Source organism: Spinacia oleracea, chromosome 6, assembly GCF_020520425.1.
Source record: "Spinacia oleracea cultivar Varoflay chromosome 6, BTI_SOV_V1, whole genome shotgun sequence".
NCBI lineage: Eukaryota > Viridiplantae > Streptophyta > Magnoliopsida > Caryophyllales > Amaranthaceae > Spinacia > Spinacia oleracea.
Genome location: NC_079492.1, coordinates 112,733,854 through 112,754,488, shown reverse-complemented (window position 1 = coordinate 112,754,488; position 20,635 = coordinate 112,733,854). Strand labels below are relative to the sequence as shown.

General features: G+C 34.7%; 1 protein-coding gene across 1 annotated transcript; it reads right to left on the bottom strand.

Annotated features, from left to right (window-relative positions):
* Nucleotides 1-12,456: 12,456 nt before the first annotated feature.
* On the bottom strand, nt 12,457-17,036 carry LOC110795562 (putative respiratory burst oxidase homolog protein H). Its single transcript, XM_022000578.2, has 14 exons — nt 16,327-17,036; nt 15,939-16,101; nt 15,805-15,853; nt 15,612-15,725; nt 14,726-15,532; nt 14,521-14,616; nt 14,325-14,440; nt 14,138-14,240; nt 13,866-13,957; nt 13,551-13,707; nt 13,347-13,463; nt 13,110-13,238; nt 12,936-13,014; nt 12,457-12,827 (listed from the first exon to the last, which is right to left on the bottom strand). Exons 1-14 carry the CDS (start codon nt 16,748-16,750, stop codon nt 12,718-12,720), a joined length of 2,556 nt encoding a protein of 851 aa, XP_021856270.1. The 5' UTR covers nt 16,751-17,036; the 3' UTR covers nt 12,457-12,717.
* Between the last annotated feature and the right edge of the window lie 3,599 nt (nt 17,037-20,635).

Sequence of the window (20,635 nt, the reverse complement as noted above, 5' to 3'; positions counted from 1 at the left end):
TAGTTTCCATTCTAGGGTTAGGGGTGATGCTTGGGAAGTAGTGATATATGCGTTTTATATAGAGTTTTTACCCCCGTCCCTTAGTACTTTTTGATCTCAAATGAGCTCTTCGGAGCGATTTTAGTACTAATGTGCTCCTTGTAGTGTGTTTGTAGTTTCAGGTTCATCATTGTAGGAATTAGCATATTTTTGTGCATTTCCTACTCATTTGAATCAATACAAAAGATTATATACTTTCGAGAGCGCAAACATTGAGTTGGAAGAATTTGCATGCAAAGCGAATAGTGAAAGAAGTAGAAAACTGAATGTCGTCCACTCTTTTGATCATAACTCGAGTTATACAACTCCAAATGCAGCGATTCAAATTGGGTTGGAGTCTAGACTTCAAGAGCTTTCCAACGAGTGGTCACTCGCCTAATTCCAACTTATAACGAAGGAGATATGGTGTTTTTAAGATAGAGGATCGTGCAGTTTCAACACGCGCCCGATCGGGCGGGCTTCGCCCGATCCGGATCGGGCGGTCATTCTGGGCGCTGTTCTGGGCATTTTGCAACCGCCCGATCGGGCGGAATTTCGCCCGATCGAGTCTAGTACTATCGAGCACATCGCCCGATCGGGCGAAGCGTCGCCCGATCGGGCCACGCCAACCTCCAGCGTATTTCGCGAGATTTTATTTCCGGTTTTGGGCTCTATTTTGGGCAAACTATAAATACTAGCCCCTTATATTTTTAGTGACATCTTTTTTTCTAGTTTTCTAATTACTTAGTCTATTTTAGTTCTCTCTATTTTCTCCAAACACTTAGTTTTAATTTTAATCAAAGATTCAAGCTTTATTATTCCATTGTTCTTCAAGTCGGTATTATTTCCTACCTTAATTTATTTTGTTGCTTTAATCATGTTTTCCATTATGCTAATTGCTTTGTTATTTATTATCATGAGTGAGTAGTTTAATTTCTAGGGTTTAGGGGATCCTTGAATGCATGATTGGGATTATATGTGGGCTTGATTATTGATTGATTGATTATAATTTCTATAGCTTATTATTATTGCTCGTCAATTCTGTTCGGCCGGACTATTTTGATTTGAGTTTGATTAACCTTGGATTATGCGCCGAGAGGTATAAATCTGATGTTTTTGGTCTGTGGCTATTAGATAGGAATTATTTCTAGTACGTAGCGAGAGCCCGCTAGTTGTTCTATCCTAAGGAATTCATAAGATTCGAGAGATGCATGTTTTCCTAGTTATGATTGTTAATTGATTGTCATTGTTCGTTGTCCAATCCCGGTCTGCATTTATGGTGAACTGCTGCCCTAGATTCCTTTAATATTGTTATTTTCCGATTTGATTATTTGCTTTAGTTTAATACACAACCCAATCCAAACTCTTGTTACCAGTAGTCTAGATTAATAATTTAATAGTAGAAAGAACGCCTGTTTCCCTGTGGATACGATCCCTGCTTCCCTTGCTATATTTTTAGTTGGTGAACGTTAGGTTTATCTTTGATAGGAGTACGATTTAGCCTGTCAAATTTTGGCGCCGTTGCCGGGGAAACGGTTTAATTTTCTGCTACTAATTTTATGATCTAGATTATTTTCTTGAGTCTCATAGAACTTCCTGTTCTTTGAGACCATGTATATATTTTATTTTCTTTATTTTCTTTATTTTATTATTTTTTATTTTTAATTTTTTAAATTTTTTTTCCCCTGAAAAAAATGGATTATTATTCTTTCCCTCAATTCTTAAATGAGCCTTTTTGGGTGTATTTCGATAGGCTAAATGATTTTATTGGTTACCACAATTTTAATCTTTGGGATTCTTGTGGTTTTGCTTATGGTGGTTTAAATGAGTATACAAGGAATGTGATAGAAAGTAGATTTAATGGTGATTTTCGAGCCTTGTCTTTGGATGATATGTGGGATTACTATATGTGGTTTGCAAGGGATTTGTATGAGCGTGAAATGGCGATTCATGTTACATGTGCTAATCCAAATTATGAGCATAATCTACATGTTTCTACCCCCTCTCCCTTGAATGCTTGTTATAATGAGGTGCATTCTAATATTTATGATAATCATGTATATTCTAACGACTTATCTAACCCTTGCATGGATATCAATGTTTTGCCTCATGATTCCACTGTTGCTTCTCCCGTGTATTATTGTGAACCCTTGCTCAATCTTGTTCAACCCGAATCAGAAAGCAGAGATAGCTTCTTAGAGGAAATAAGAAGATTAAACTCTGAGATTGAGATTCAGTGTACTAGATCTCAAGAGGCTACTAATGAGATTATTAAAGCTAGTAAGGCTACTCTTGAGAGATTTAGAAAAGTTCAAGAAATTATTGAAAATAATGATTCGAGTTGTGTTGGGGATGGGGATCAACTGAGTGAACCCATAGGCAACCAAGAGTGGGAGGAGCTTATAACAGAGACTGAGGATGAGTGGGAGGATGATGATTTGACTGTTGGATCAATGGATGAAGGATTTGTTGAAACTGAAAAGCCATATGTCATAGAGCAAGTCCATGAGGAAGTTGAAGTTGATAAAACCCTTGTTGTTGTGTCAACCCCTACCCCTCATATTCCAAGTCCAAGAAGGGTTATTCTTAGCCCCGTTTACACCGTCTCACTCCCCTTCTCTTTCCCCATAAAACCTTTACTTGAGGATCTTCCTCCTCCCCATGAAAATCAAAAGCCCAATGACCCAATAGAGTATGTTCCTCTTTGTGAATCTTTCGCAGGTACTTACAATACTTACAAAGAAGAGGTGGATGCTTTGCAGAGAGCTCTATATGGTGAAGAGCCTATCCACCATGAATTCCAAAATACAGAGAGAGCTATTTCATTGATCATTGAGGTTGAAGAATCAATAGTCCGTAAAAACAACTTCCATAAGGAGAGTATGCCTACTTTCTCTTTTCCTTCCTTTTCTTATTCTTCTTTTATTGTTATTTTTTCTTTTTGTTCTTCTTCCTTTAGGCATCCTATTCCTTACTGGCATAGAGTTCATTCGGACTTTATGCAAATGTTGTTGTTGATTATCGTGCATGTCTTGTTGCACGAAAGTTGTGCGAGTGCGCATGACAAGCTTCTGCGCTCGTTCGTTGGTTATTTACTAACCAATCTCTTTGCGGGAGGCACGATTTGATGATGCTGAGACCCGAAAGGCCGAAAGCTCGGTGAACGGTGGGCACCGTATTCATGATCGGGGTCGTGGTCTGTCACTTCCCGCGCCACATAGCTCATCCAAGGCAATTGATTCGACACCAGATGGCACCATCTTTGGTGCCCCCATTCGATGAGTTGTCGTGGCTCTCATCCCCTTCCTTTCGTTGTCTGTACATAAACTAAGATTGTGAAATGGGGACATTGCATCAATCTAATAGGGGATGAGTATTTCACTATCCATTTATTGCTTTTCGTAGTGTATTTTTCGCTTTTGTTTGTGTGTTTTAGTATAATTTTTGAGCAAGTGTGTGTTTCATTGTAGTTTTTGGTGTTAGAGAGGTGAGAAGAGGGTATTTTACGGTTTGGACGTTTAATGCTGTGCAGGTCTAAGGCTCCAAGTTCGAAAAAGTTGAATTCAAGCTGAAACGGAGTAGTCTGCGTTTTGCCCGATCCGGATCGGGCGAGGAGCGCCCGATCGGGCGCGTGTCGATTCAAGGAAAATGTTGGAAAATCGCCCGAACGGGCGACGGTTGCCCGATCCACTCAAAAGGCGAGTGAAATGCCCGATCGGGCGAAATTCCGCCCGATCGGGCGGTTGATGATGACGTCGTAGGAAGGTCAAGGAAGGATTCTGGGCTGAGAAAAGTCAATAAAAAAAGGCATTGCATTTCGCCCGATCCGGATCGGGCGAGGTGCGCCCGATCGGGCGCGCACAGATTCAACGGAAAGGTTCGAAATTCGCCCGATCGGGCGATCTGCTGCCCGATCGGGCGAAATGCTGCCCGATCGGGCGATCTGCTGCCCGATCGGGCGATTTGCGAATCAGCGACAAATAAGCCACGGTTTGCTCACTTTCCTCATGATACCCCTTGAGCCAATGAGGACATTGTCTGAATTAGCTTGGGGGGTGTTTCACTCACTTGTACATATTAGGTATGTTTTTCCTTTTATTTTTGCATTTACTTGTTTTTGTGTGTTTATTTTGGTGTGTTTAATGTTTTCTAGAGTAGTTTATTGCTTTGAAAAAAAAAAATACAAAAATACGTTCCGATGAATACAATATCATGCTTCCCTGTGCCCCTTGAACGAAAATTGTTTTGATTCTTGGTATTTGATGATGGGCAATGTAGATGTGTTAGCCATGATTTGATATTCGATTGCTTTGATGCCTTAACATGAGTCAACTCCGACTAACTATTTGTGGACTTGGTGCTTGACTAGTTGATTTGGTTAGGATGTGTGATAGCTTCCTGGTGTGTCATTGATTTTGAGTATTGATTTGCAACTATTAGTAGTGTTTTATGACTCATATACATGCACATTGTGGAGGACGAAGGCATTTTTCTATTTAGGTAGCCTTCAGATGAAATTAGATACATTTGTCCCCTCCTTTTCTACCCATGTTGTTGCTTGTGCCCTTTTATTCGGTGACTAGCCATATTACAAGCCCATGAAAAACCCCATTGGTTACTAGTCCCAAGCCTAGCTTGGGGGAGCTAATAGTAGTGAGGTGAGGGAGTTGTAATGTGCTACATTTTGAGCACAAAGTAGGTATTGAAAAAGGAGTTCGTCTTATCATGTTTGTTGTTGAAAATGAGTTGAAAATGAAAAGAGATGAAAGAACAAAACAAATGTGAAGGTTTCTAAAAAGAAAGAAAGAAAGAGAGATTGAAAAGGAAAAGAAAGAGAAAAATCTATTACTCTCATAAAAAAGTTCAAAGTGTTGTTTCAATCAAGTTCTGCAAATTCATATCCTTATGAGTGATTGGTTACAATTGTGAAAAAAATACAAGAAAGTATGGTGTTGGCTATTTGTTGTTTTGTCATGTGTTGAGTGGGAGATTATGGTCATTATGTTGATTGATCACGGTTGTTTTTAGGATTTATGCTCCCCAAAGCCAAGGCTTTAAAGCTCACATTATACCCAAATTTACCGCACCCTTACCTAAGCCTATCATTACAAGCTTTGAAGACCTTCCGACCTTTGTGCATAGAGTCATATTAATGTGAAAGTAGTTGTTTATCAATGCAAGTTATGACATGACATATTCCGAGTCGACTATTAGGTTGAGTGTATGTTTTTCTAGACACACGAGTGTTGTGAGTTTTGGGAGGGCATTGTACACTTATATGTTGGGAGGAGAGCGAACGGGTACATCTTTTATCCGCCACATAAATGAGTGACGAGTGTGTGAGCACTAGTCTTGAATTCCATTGTGCATTTGTGGTTCGCTTTGCGTGACGATTGTTAGGGAGGATTTGTGGTTGGTGGATTTGATTGGTTGACATTGATGCATGCTCGTTAGATTTTGCCGTGAATTATGTCTTTCGTTTTGAAATATGTTAGGGGTGAAGTTGATCTTGTATTCATCGATGATTTCCTTGCTTAGGGACAAGCAAGGATCTAGCTTGGGGGAGTTTGATATATGCGTTTTATATAGAGTTTTTACCCCCGTCCCTTAGTACTTTTTGATCTCAAATGAGCTCTTCGGAGCGATTTTAGTACTAATGTGCTCCTTGTAGTGTGTTTGTAGTTTCAGGTTCATCATTGTAGGAATTAGCATATTTTTGTGCATTTCCTACTCATTTGAATCAATACAAAAGATTATATACTTTCGAGAGCGCAAACATTGAGTTGGAAGAATTTGCATGCAAAGCGAATAGTGAAAGAAGTAGAAAACTGAATGTCGTCCACTCTTTTGATCATAACTCGAGTTATACAACTCCAAATGCAGCGATTCAAATTGGGTTGGAGTCTAGACTTCAAGAGCTTTCCAACGAGTGGTCACTCGCCTAATTCCAACTTATAACGAAGGAGATATGGTATTTTTAAGATAGAGGATCGTGCAGTTTCAACACGCGCCCGATCGGGCGGGCTTCGCCCGATCCGGATCGGGCGGTCATTCTGGGCGCTGTTCTGGGCATTTTGCAACCGCCCGATCGGGCGGAATTTCGCCCGATCGGGTCTAGTACTATCGAGCACATCGCCCGATCGGGCGAAGCGTCGCCCGATCGGGCCACGCCAACCTCCAGCGTATTTCGCGAGATTTTATTTCCGGTTTTGGGCTCTATTTTGGGCAAACTATAAATACTAGCCCCTTATATTTTTAGTGACATCTTTTTTTTCTAGTTTTCTAATTACTTAGTCTATTTTAGTTCTCTCTATTTTCTCCAAACACTTAGTTTTAATTTTAATCAAAGATTCAAGCTTTATTATTCCATTGTTCTTCAAGTCGGTATTATTTCCTACCTTAATTTATTTTGTTGCTTTAATCATGTTTTCCATTATGCTAATTGCTTTGTTATTTATTATCATGAGTGAGTAGTTTAATTTCTAGGGTTTAGGGGATCCTTGAATGCATGATTGGGATTATATGTGGGCTTGATTATTGATTGATTGATTATAATTTCTATAGCTTATTATTATTGCTCGTCAATTCTGTTCGGCCGGACTATTTTGATTTGAGTTTGATTAACCTTGGATTATGCGCCGAGAGGTATAAATCTGATGTTTTTGGTCTGTGGCTATTAGATAGGAATTATTTCTAGTACGTAGCGAGAGCCCGCTAGTTGTTCTATCCTAAGGAATTCATAAGATTCGAGAGATGCATGTTTTCCTAGTTATGATTGTTAATTGATTGTCATTGTTCGTTGTCCAATCCCGGTCTGCATTTATGGTGAACTGCTGCCCTAGATTCCTTTAATATTGTTATTTTCCGATTTGATTATTTGCTTTAGTTTAATACACAACCCAATCCAAACTCTTGTTACCAGTAGTCTAGATTAATAATTTAATAGTAGAAAGAACGCCTGTTTCCCTGTGGATACGATCCCTGCTTCCCTTGCTATATTTTTAGTTGGTGAACGTTAGGTTTATCTTTGATAGGAGTACGATTTAGCCTGTCAAGTAGTTGGGGATGTAGAATTGAATTGTTGATGGTTATGTGATTAAATTGTGATATGCTAGATAGGATTTCCATGTTTAACATGATTGGTAGTTGAAAATACTATGATTGTTATTGAAATTGGAGTGTTCATCATATACTTGTCAAGAGATTGAGAGTGTGTAATTGCATATGAGTAGCTTGTTTATTTAATGAACCATTCTAGGTCTTAGGTGACGCGAGAGCGTGCTATAGGATCTAGATTGGCATTGCGTTCTAATCGAGAGGGGTGAATCGCTACAATAGTTGGTTGCTCCCTAGAAAGCATGTCTTTGCATCATCATGTATGTTATTCAATTCGTTTTCCCCAATGAAACTCAAGTTGATCCCCAATCCCCCTAGCTTTTCCTTAATTGATTGTTTGCCATATTAGTTTAGATTCGTTAGTTTCGTCCAAATCAATTCAATCACTCTTCTAATCTGGCTTGTTTGTTTTAAACTCAAGTCGCTTCGTTCTCTTGGGACGATCCCTAAACTTGCCGCTATAGCCAATATAGTGTGTTGGATTAGGAGTTTTATAAATTTTGTTTGGTAGGCGGTGTTTGTTCAACGACCGAAAATCTCCTTATCACTAAACGTATAGTTGCACCTTTATTGTTAATTTTCAAACTACGATATTTTTGTTTGGATTTGCATACTCATTTTTATAAAAATAAAAGTAAAATACGCACATGTTCAACCTATATTGTACGCAGTATTCATTTTGATTTCTAAGGTGACTTTAACTATGAATTGGAACAAATTTTCTTTCATAATTAGTGGACAAACATACAATTACAATCTCCTTCAAATGAGTGCCTAATTATTATATAGAGCCAATAGGCCGCCCAGTACTATACTAATGAAAAGGCCCATAAATGGGCAAAATAATACCTGTATTTTCTGATGGTGTAGATGATTAATATATTGTAAAATTGTTTTGGAAATAAACAATAATGTAATCATAATGTTTGAAAATATCCTATGAATTTTAAATGCACTAAAATATAAAAATATTAAATTAGTTTCTCATGTGATCACTCTGCTGAGATTTTATCCTCGATAGTGGCTATCCTAATGTATGGGAAAAATATCCTCCTAAAGTTTACCAATTATTCCGTGATAAAAAATAGTTCTAAGATGCACTAGGATAATTTTATTTCGATGATCACACATCTGCAACTCATTCAACACAAGTTTTAAGAAATTTATGCTTTATATTTACAAATCATCGAATATGCAAAGTTTCACATCAAACTTAATGCTACTACATTGGAAGGTTAATCATAAATTTTTTACAACTTGATAAATTACCAGACCGGATTCTCTCAAGATGCATGATGCAATTGAATAAAATTACTTGTCTCGTATGATTCATCATATTCGTATCTTTCTTGATATTTAATTTGACAACTTTTAAATTTTTTTAAATGACGACATAATTAGAATTTAATATATTGATGAGTGAAAAAATAAAATTAATAACAATAAATATAGAAAAAATATAGCAAGTCTATAAAAGAATAAGTCATTGAGTATCATTACATTTTACTCTGATGTCTGACTTAAATATTTACATTGACATTACATTTTACTATTTTAAAATAGCTGTCAAACACGTTATTTAAAATTTGAGGCACGTATATATCACGAGCATTTAGATCTAATCATAAGCATGTTGTAGCACATGTGCACTTGTACCCATGCAATATACACTGTTTAAAAATTCAAATACTTAATTTGTACAAAACCAAATAAGTTTAATATAACTAGTTTTATGGCCCATTCAACGAAAGGGCTAGTAGTAAGAAAAATATGAATTCTTGTAAGAAAGTATAGTTATACAGTTATACTAAGCATTGTTATAGGGAGTGTTGAAAGTTACAAACTTACATATTGGAGACGTCTTGTGCATAACTGGTAAAAGTTACATTAAATTAATATGTAGTAATATTTAAATCAGTAAATAAGAAGATCGAGCAACGGAATTAATAATTTTTGTGTATAGTGTGTAATGAGCACAAAGACAATACAATTACAATTGGAGGAGGAGAAATAAACATGAGAATTATCGTGCATATTCTCTCCGTCTTTACCATTAGACCGATACCTCATTTGGATTAATGCATACTAGTAGATAATTTATATTGTACCTCCAACTCAAGATATTATTGGTTAAATGTATGCATTATTGTGAAGTGTGAAACATCAAACGTTGCTATTAAGAAAAAGAAAAGGAGGATCCCCTACTATAAAAACAAATTTTAAAAAAAAGTGAAAAACAAAAAAAAAAACTCTAGAAAATGAGAATACCCCCTCCACTCACTTTTGTGCGCTATCCGATCACTGCTCATTGTTCCTCCTAACCACTGTAAACCACAAATTAATTTCCATTTCTCACATTCTATCGCCTGAACTCTCACATTCTACAACAATTTATCTCTAAAATCATCTGATAATTGTTATTCATCTCCTGATTTTCTACCGCCTAACCCACACTGTCACACATTCTATTACAATTTGATATGGAAGTGCAAGATATTTGGGTAGTTTGTGTTATTTGTAAATATATTGGATTTGATCCAAATTGTGGATTGATAGTTTGCATGTGCAATAATGCTTATTGATTTCTTTTGATTCCATTAGCGAAGGTATTTGGAAAGGTTGGATACTTGGGGATATGAATTTCACCACCAAATTGTCTCAACTATAAATAGCTAGTGAACGGTAGTATATATAAATTAAAACTACTGAGTTGGTAATTGCAGAGGAGAAAGTTAAGGGATTGAATTAATTATATTGAATAATATTGGGGGAAGAGAGAAGATGGCGGGTTTGGTTGAAATTCTACCGGAAATTGAGAATTAAATTATAAAGGTAGAGTTAATGAGAATAGATTAAAGGATTGAATTAAAGGTTTAATTGAATCGAGTTTGAATGAAATTTGAACTGAAGGTTTAATTAGAGAGGGACAATTGAATGCTCACAAGAAGGTAGCGGGGAATATGGGTGATGCTGATGTATCCACCACATATCTTTATAACGATGTTTCTTACGTGTCTTTAAAATATGGATGGTTATCTTTTTTAAATACTAAGTATTGATGAGAATTGAAGTATTCCCTCCGTCTTTTTTGTTTTTGTTTTTTATTGGTTTGGTTCACTATTTATTTTCATTATGTTTTGTTGGTTACGTTTCTAGTTCATTCGTAATTTGGCAAAGTTTTGTCCCTAATCTCACACTAACCGTATATTAGTCACTTATTCATATTATATTGATTACCACAATTTGAGTACTCAATAGATGTATTGTTAAATTGTTCCATCGACAAATTCATAAATTTAGATAATGAGTTTGCATAAAATTTCATGCCCTCTGTATCTCTCCTAATTTAACCGTTTTTCCGTTGGAGGGAATAAGTCTAAAAGAATAATTAAGTTTATAGGTTAACACTATATCAAAACATTACCGTTACAATCCTAAATGGATAGGAATGAAGGATCATTGGTGCTTGACTGCTTGTACTTTGTTTAGTATATTTATAAATTATGAATGTCAAATGTTACATCTCTTTAATTTTTGGTATTAATGTGAATATGTGATACTACTAATTACCTCAACGTTCGATAATTTTAAATTTCCAATATGATTCAAATCTTCATTTAAAAATAAAAAAATAAAAATATTGGCGATTAAGTTAGATTATTTGGTTTTCACATGGTACTGGTTTTTTCTTTTGATATGATATATTGGTAATCAATGATAGAATATTTGACACAAAATATTTTAGATTGACAGGTATTTTAAAGATTGCGGAACATTAGGAATGTTGGGATGTATCTTACTCCATATTATATAAAATTAGCTAGATTGTACTATGTGTTTTATTTACTTTCTCAAGGGATCTACCTTCTTGTTAACCAATACATTTTGAGTGAGCAAATTTCCTATTGGTTGTAATTCGGTATTTCCCAAAGTATAATTCTCACTTTTCTTTTTGAATTCTCTTTAGCAAGTTACCACTAATCATAACCTCAACAATAATTAATGAACTAAATTTAATAAAAAAAATTAGATTATTATATTTGAACGAAATTTATTCAAACAAAAGAAAATATTGTGAAGTTAAAAATATGCATAAAACCTTTATTGCATCGATATATTATCCTATCTAAACCCTTCTGTTTAATGGACATTGAGAAAAAACGCACCCCTACTTAACTTAGTTTCATACTCTTAGCTAGCATTCTTATTAGCCGTATATTGCAATAAAATACTTTAAATAATATTTTTCGTTAAAGAGCACAAAATATAATTTGTAGAAGATTAAATAAGAATTTATTGAGATATATATTAGGAAGTGAGGGGGAAACTTAAATTTATACCAAATTTAGGTGTAGCCACATGATGTGGAGATAATTTTTCTACAGCGTAGCATCATATTCTTTGTTTATATTTTCTATACCCCCATTCGCTAATAAAGTTGATATAATAAAGAATTCTTAAAAGCTAACAAAAAATAAAATTATATGACATGCTCTTACCAAAGCTGACAAAATGTGTCTATGATAAACAATAAGTTTTTAAATTTTTATGTCCATATTTAGTACTGTACAAAATAGTAGAATCTTTGGAAAATTCGTAAAATTTCATATATCTAGAATATAAATACTACATTTAAAAGATTTTCATTAGTTAACAATCTATATTTTCTTAACATACATAATAATATAGTGTTATCATAAATCAAGTAAAGTATACAATTATTCTTTCTAATTTAGGAAGGAAAAATATTGTTATAAATCAAATATAGAATATAATTATTCTGTTTAATTAGGGCAAGACAAAAGTGCGAATTTTTTTTAATTGTGAGAGCGACACGTGTGACTTTTGCTTTTAGGGGCTTCTCTTTTAGTATAGTTATAGATAGATAGATTTCTTTAATTACTTCCCAATGTAATAGAGACTTACCACAACAACCACCCCATGCACACACCCACCTTGTCCTTAAACTTGGCATTGGCTTATGCTGCATGTGCGTGCCTTAACGTTTAGCCTTGCGTTTTGGAGACAAGACATGAACCCTTTGCGCGCATATGGGCATTGTATTTGTCATTGAGAAGTTGCATGTGATCTGATATACCTTTGCCTTTGGATCTACCTTTATTTTTTTTAGCAAATCAAAATTATGGGTTTCCCATTTGGTTGTGTACTCGTACTCTCTTCAGGTAATTAATTAATACTTCGTACAAAATTTTCAACCCCATGCTATGGTTGGTGCCTCAATGGTATTATATAGAGGGGGCAAACGAGTAGTTCGGACAACTTTTTACTAGTTACTAGATTCACAATCAATGTAGACAAATCTTCTATGAAAAACACAAAATTTTAAGCTTTGGTACCGTATAAGGAGTAACAAACAAGCATAGCTCACTTTCGTTTAGTATAAAGATCGACCTACTGCTACCCAAACAAAAAACTGAAAAACCGAAGCTTGGTTTTTTAGTTTATGTTGTGTTGTTAGTAATATAGTATGTTGTATGAACAAAAAGAGGGAAGGAAAAGAAACAGGCAGAACTCATTCTAACATAAGATACAATCTACCAGCAAAATTTATACTACATACACCTAAAAGTTCTCCTTGTGGAAGTGGAAACGGGTGGTACTGGTAAGACTGAATTCTTGGCAAAGCAGCCTCAGCGGTTTAGTCAGATTTGGGCTTCCACAATAGAAAACACCTGCAGTATAAGTAATCATGCAACAAATTTCAACATCAGTTTCAAGTTTTTGGTTGTCAGTTTTCAAAGTTAAAATGACTTTTATAAGCTATTGACAACTTTATTTACCTATTCTTTGTGATGCGTGTGATGCAGCTAATTGTGTAAACACCTTTCTCCAGTTAGGCCTTGCAAAATGGGTTCTTATCTGTAAAGATTTCATGTTAGATGCAGCAGCAGCAGCTTGCAGAGCCATCATTTTTAAGGTAGTCAATTTGATTTAATGATGGAAGTTAAAAATACCCGGCTTTCAGACACCACATCGACTCCATTCTTAGCATGCTGCAATGACTGCACCATTTGAATAAGTGCTGATCGAGCATCACCTTCTTCATACACACTAGTTAAGTAGTTATGCATTTCTATCACATTCTGTTAATCAGATTTCAACAAAACACAAGGTAAGTGGTTAATTAAATCAATACTTTTATTAATAGCTAAGAATGAATTGGGTTTTGTGGTCTGAAATTAAATACACACATCTGTATCATATTCTGCAATATCATCCATGACACCCTTAAACCAATCAAAGGAGGCTTGTTCTCTGGTAGACCAATAGAAGTACGCTCTTTGAGGCCCCTTTTGTCTCTCTATATCCTGCATTTGTTTCAGAACACCCGCTCAAACAAGATTTTAGAAGGTCTCACAATCAACACTACACAGCTTAATCAGATTCAGTAGTACCTCTGTATTGTTTTCTTTCAAGTTATTTAAGAGATCCTTGAGAATGCTGATAAAGGGAGTTGCTCCAATCCCGAGTCCAATAAGTAAAAGAATGTCATACTTTTTATAATTCTGTGCTGGTGCTCCATATGGGCCTTTGATGATTATATGTGGAAAACTGCAAAAGAACATACATGAAAGAACTGATTTCAGAATGACTCTTTTCTACAATTCTCCGATGCTTTTCCAGCTAAGTTAACTGACCATTTGCAAATGCAGTGGAAAGTGTTATGCAGAAACATATTATAAATATGATTCAGAAGGCTATGGTCTTACCTTGGTGGTTGTATGTCGAAGTCATTCATTTGTTTGGTTTCCATTCTCATGAGCCTCCCTTTTGCAGGACGACTGGTTGTAGGTTCACAGGTCTGTATTTCATAGCAATAGCATTGCAGATGTGAGATATCATAGTGACATGAAATCTCATTTCATTGCGTTCAATTCTCTCCTTCCACCCAACCAACAATAACAAACTAAAATAAAGCTTGAATCCACCAGCCAATAACAGATTGGTTGCAGCCTCGCAGGCACAAGAATATGGATGTTACCTTAGCAAATCTATCCCGAAGTGCATTTGTCCAATCTCCCAAGGCTCTAATATGTACACTCAAATAGGCATCACCAGGTGCTGAAGTAATAGAGAAGGGATGCCTGTTACAAACAGGAACAGTCATAAATGATATCTAAAGAGGTATTTTCCAATCATATTCATGCAAACCATCAGTTTTTAGTTACCATTCAAAGCTTGAGATATCCGGACACTTGACGAACAAGTACATTCCACTCTTGTACTTAAAACCAGGTGGTTTGCTCATGTATAACGCCAGGACATTTCCTTCATATACGACAGCCTGCAAAACTATAAGGGTAAGAAACCATGCAATGTTTCCCCAGTTTCGTCAGAAATATAAAAGACAGTTGTTTCAAAGACCTTTAGGATGTTGACATGATGATTGTGGTCATGTATGGATGTCAATGTTCTCTCACTAGCATACAGCAAAACCGGGAAAACAAGATACATCCATGTCTGCATTGATTTTCACACAAAAATAGACCATGGTCAATATAGATGGATATTGATGACAGGATGATGCATTTGGTGATAAAAAATAACAAGAAGAATTGCAAATGCATACCGTTTTGTTGAACCACTCCTTAGTGAGAAACAGGAAATACCCATGAACAACCAAGAGAATATAGACAACAAACAGCAGGTGATGCGCATACCAGAAGGCATTAAACCCGGCCAATTGAAGGAATGGCCACGGCAACTTGATAACATTCCTTCTAAAAGAGTGAGTTGCTAGTGTGAAGGCAAAAGCCATAAGAAGGATCATGATAATACCAGTCATTCCCGGTATGCTACTAACCAAATCAAGAAAATTTGGCTGCTTGAAGTTAAAGTTTGGACCGAGCCACCTCATAAATTTGTTTTTTGGACATAAAATGAGCCTTGGAAAATCACAACTCAAGTGCATTAAAACATGCAAAAAAGTCCCAATTGTGATCCCAGCAGCTACCATCTTGTGAAAGTTGATATTATCATCGAAAGGAAAAATTCTACTAAGAAATGTTGATCTTAACCGGGTAAGAGTTCTTCTACAAACTGGAAGCAAGATGAGGGCCATATTGAATTTGAGAGTCTCAGCAGCACCCTTTGCAACACAGACACAATAACCCATAACTTGAAAGGCTGGATGCTTCTCATAATAGTGAAACTTATAATAGAAGAGGCAGATATTTATAGTTAGCCAAAGTCCAACTGCCCAAATTCTCTTCCCATTATCCAGAATAAACTCTTTTGTGCTATTTACCACTTTCGAAACTGGGTTCCTGAACATCTTTGGGATCATGGTTTTTGTTAGGGTTTGGGTCCTCTTAAGCTTGGTTCCTTCATCGGTAGAAGTCACCATTCCCCTTAGCAAAGTTTCAAGTTGCCATAACTGTATAGTAATATTACTTCAGTATAAGAAAATAGGATACAAATGCTTATTGAGACATGACATGCAAAGAATGAAAGACCTCTATGTATCCTTGGTGATCAGGGTCTAATTCTTCCATGATCAAAGCTGCGTAGTTTCCTGCTTGTGACTTGAGTTTATTTAGTTGGTTAGCTGAGGCACTCAACACTAACACCTAATGTAAAGGGAGTTTCAAGTCAGTTCTGAGTAAACTATATAATCAAAAACTTCATAGAACCATTCGATTTAATTACCTCGCGAACCTCATCTTCTGATAATTTCCCATCTCCATTCTTGTCACACCTACAATGAACAAAATCCATCAAGATTTGACCTTTTCTAAGGAGCAAAAACAGAGGAAAACTCAGGAAAAAAGAAATCAGCTTACATATCAAAGAAGATCTGCAAACGGGCATCAATCTCTTGACTAGTCATATCTTCCCAAAACATCCTCATTTCATCAAGTGTAATCCCATTTGAAGCATCCAAATTCCTTCTTCTAGCTAATGTATCATACAATTCCCCTGCAAATTCTTTCGAATTTCCCATTCCTTTTTTCCACCAAAAACAAATCATTCACAATCCAAAGTGACAAAACCAAAATAAACACAATGATAATCATATACACACACAAAAAGTCAAACACCCAAAGCCATAGCCTTAATCCTAAAGAGACAGGTCGGTTGCATGATCTGAGAGTCTATCTCATGGGACAAACATACAGATTAAAGCCACACACAAAAAAGAGTAGAAAAAAAAAAAAGCAAAGGGTTTACCAATGACAGCACTAAACTTGTCTCTAGGGACTCTGCCATTGACAGCATTCTGTTTAAACCTCTTCTCAACAGGTTTCCAGGCATCGCCATCCTTACCGGTGGCGCCATCGAGGAATCTAAGACTCTGCAAACCTCTTGCAGCAGTTGATCGCATCCTTCCCATCTTAGGTTGAGCAGCGTTGCTATTCCCATTACCATTTGCATTCCCATTTCCCAGAATTCCAAACCTTTTCTTGGTATTGCTTCCAATTCTACTAAAATTCAGTCCCCTGGGACTTTTCTGAGGGATGTTATTATGATTATTATTATTACTACTGCTGCTGCTGCTGCTCTCATTATGGTTGGGCGCATCTGTAATTTGATCAATTTCAACGCTATCAAGAATCCATTTTGAGGAATCACCTTCTTTGTGATTGTTGCTCATCACAATGCCCTCTTCCTGTTTGATTAAATTCCCCAATTAAAATTTGCAGGGTTTTGGGTTTGTGAATTTGGCAATGTAGGTGGGATTTTTGGGTTGTTTTTCCTAAGAAAATGGAATCAAAGATTTAAGGTTAATATTATGAACATATTTGGAGAGAGAAAGAGAGAAAAAAATGGGAGGAGGTCAATGAGTTAAAGGAGGGAGCCGAAGGCATACAAATGGTACAGTTAAAACAGTTGGTGTTGGTTTTGGTTTTCTAAATATAGATCCATAGAGATTAGAGGGGTGCAACATTTCTTTCTCAATTCCAAGTCCACTCTCTCTTGTTACCTCTTTTCTCCTCTTTGCTCATGCAACGGGTGACGCAAAGATGGTACATTTGGTGCACTGGTAATGTCTCAGTATCACGCGTGCAACCCGTCTCGAAACAAACTGTACAATTGAACGATAAGGAAATTTGTTGTTATTTTTATTATAGATCATCTAAACAACCAAATGTAAACTTTTTTAATCCAATCTCTGTACGCCTTAACTTTTATTGTTTTATGTTTAACCAAACTCAACTCTACTATGCAGAGTAATAATTTGTGTATAGCGAATTTGTGATGGAAAGACACAACACTATAATTCATTCTAACTGGTACAACATTTAAGTGAACTTATGCATTAAGAAACATATTAGAACATGCCTTAAATTAATATATACGTCCACGATAAACCACGAGTCCTATTTTGCGTGTTGGGGGCCAAGGATTTGTTTTGTCGAGTTACCCTTCTCAATTGTTGCCTATTTCTCCTCAAAATTAGTAAAATTTCAGATCATTTGTTGTTGTTGTCGTTGGTTGTTCTTGGTTAATCTTTGTTGCAACAAAGGGAGGTTAGTCATCTAAAGACAATCAATGATAATGTGAAGAGAAAGGAATAAATCAAAGACAATGATTAAGACGATAATTAACCGTTGATTTGCTTGGTAATATATTATACGTATAAATATGATGGTATTATTACATACCACAATTAAAAAAGAACCGACTAGAGCAAAGGTCAAAGTTGTCTTAGTTAGATGGCAAAGTTGTAAATTAGAATGTGATCTCAAGAATTAGTGGGAATTAAAAAGAGTGACGCATGATGGTAGGGGAAAAAACAAAGATCCTTAGAAAATAAAAATGGGAAACAAACCAGAAGTTTCAATTTTCAATGAAATTCATGTTGGTCTAATTAACAAGCAACTTAGAACCAACAAATTAAAAATGGTTGGTAGTAGTATTGCTGACTTGTACCCACGTTCTCTAATTGAGGTTCTCCACTAATTACCTTGGTTTCTTCTTCTTCTTCCTTTTTTTTATACCAAGTACTCCATATTGTTTATTTTAAATTTTATGTAAGATTTTGAGTTTGGCTCGAGTTAAGGACTAGTGAATTCTTTGAGGCCCTCAGATTTTTGGTAACAGCCCAGAATCTCAATGGTAGTGAAACATTTCGGGGAATAGGCTTATTCCATGAACAATAAGGTATATATACATACAATAGAATAGGGTTTGTTCGGGGAACAATAAATCTGAAGGTCTAGAATACTAGTCTATATGCACGCGATGCGTGCCGATGTTTTTAAAAATCTGAATTGATATATGCGCAAGTAATTTTCCAACGTTTTATACAAAAAATCTTACATGGACACCTAAGTGTTGATTATGAGTTACTAAACTAAGTTGATCATAATGCATTAAAGTAATTATTTCAATAACCTTCTCGTGTAGAAATAGAAATGGTAGTATTAGAAGATATGAAATAGTTTGTTCAGGCTCTACAATTTTGGCCCCCAATCTTTCCTGAATTAAACACATTTGATATCAAGAACTAAGATAATAAGAATATACGAAAAAAAATATGACAAAACTTCAAAGAGGCTGCCAGGAGAGGAAGACAAAGAAGAATAAAACAATGAATAAAAAAACTACATTCACATACGTCTATACAATGATGCTTACAAAGAGAGCCATAAAAGGGATCTCGGGAGAAGGAATTTAAGGTCAAATTTTAATTTCATACAAAAGGTGTTAGGAAATCCTGCATACAATGATTGAGGCTCATATGCATATTTTCTTGTAAGAACGGAAACTGAAACAAACTACATAACATACAAATTCATCCCTTGAAGGCTCATATCATAAGGTGGCAAGTTTGCTAGTCCTAGTTTAGCAGTTGCAAGATCATCTCTAGCCTTCAAAATTCATTGCTGGCGTGATTCTTCATGCCTCTTCAATTCTTCCATGTCCTTGTATTTTCCAGTTATATTGACTTTCTAAAATTGTCCGAATTTGATATTAATAAAGATAGGACATCAACGAGTGGCAAGAAAGATAGGTAGGAAACACAACCCATTGAATTTCATTCTCCTGAAGTTGATAAGAGGAAAGGGTGAAGTCTCTCCATTAATTAAAAATGGAAATATGCATACAGATGCAAAAACACCCACAAAGCAGTTTTTTAAATGAGACTGCAGATCTCCCTGCCACGATGAGAAATGAACATAAGAGAGCTTTAAATCAAGCCACCTGGTATGACGATTAAAATAGATTGCTGACAGAAAATACAGAACTTTTAACAAATAAGTCCAAAGACAATTTAACATAAAATCTACATAAAAGGGGGAAATCATGTTATCAAAGAAATCCAAGCTAGAAAGATCATTACTAAAAGGACATAATTGTGGTTTTTAATTGGGCAATTGGAACACATAGGGTGCGTTCTGTTCACCTTAAATAAATACGTTTCAGGTCCAATAAGTTCAGATAAGTTCAGATAAGTTCAGATAAGTTCCAATATGTTCAGATAAGTTCCAAAAGGTTCCAATAAGTTCAGATAAGTTCAGATAAGTTTCAATAAGTTTCAATAAGTTACAATAAGTTCCAATAAGTTTCAATATTAATAATAATATTATTATTTATTATTATTAATATTATTATTATTATTATTTATTATTATTTATATTAATATTATTATTTATTATTTATTATTATTAATATTAATTATTTATTATTTATTATTTATTTTTTATTTTTTATTATTTTTTATTAATTATTAATTATTAAATATTAGTTATTAATTATTAAATACTAATTATTTATTATTAATTATTTATTATTATTATTTATCATTTATTATTTATTATTAATTATTTATTATTTATTATTTATTTTTTATTATTTATTATTAATTATTATTAATTATTAATTATTAATTATTAATTATTAATTATTAATTATTAATTATTAATAATTAATAATTTATTATTAATTATTAATAATTAATAATTTGTTAATAATTATTTATTATTTATTATTTATTATTTATTATTTATTATTTATTATTTATTATTTATTATTTATTATTTATTATTTATTATTTATTATTTATTATTTATTATTTATTATTTATTATTTATTATTTATTACTCCCTCCATTCCCTTTTGTTCTTCCCCTAAAGAATGTTGGGTGTGGTTTAAGAAAACTGAATCTTGGTTTGTATTGGGAAATGAGTAATGATTGGGTGTAAGAATAATGATTGGGTGTAAGAAATTGAATAAAGTAAAGAAAGAGAAAGTATTTAATTAATAGGGAGAAAAGTAGATATTTTATTAAAGTAATGAAAGAAATCAGCAAAAAATTTCAGTCACATGGGGTATGGGACCCATCAGCTGTTACATGGACCAATCAGATTTAATCATACAATGACTCACGTTTTTTTTGGCTGGAAATTAAGCCCAAACAATTGATTTCAGTTTTCCCTCCAAATTTTCCCCCCAAATAAAAAAACAGGGGATTTTTAATTTCCCTCCAAATATTTGAGGGGTTGACATAGTGAATTCCCTTTATAAATAGGGT

Excerpts from the sequence above, each read along its gene's own strand:
- LOC110795562 (XM_022000578.2), bottom strand. The coding sequence starts at position 16,750 with ATGAGCAACAATCACAAAGAAGGTGATTCCTCAAAATGGATTCTTGAT. Across the intron at positions 15,726-15,804 it reads CAGAAGATGAGGTTCGCGAG|GTGTTAGTGTTGAGTGCCTC; the intron begins GTAATTAAATCG and ends CCTTTACATTAG. Across the intron at positions 13,464-13,550 it reads TGAAAGAAAACAATACAGAG|GATATAGAGAGACAAAAGGG; the intron begins GTACTACTGAAT and ends AAACAAATGCAG.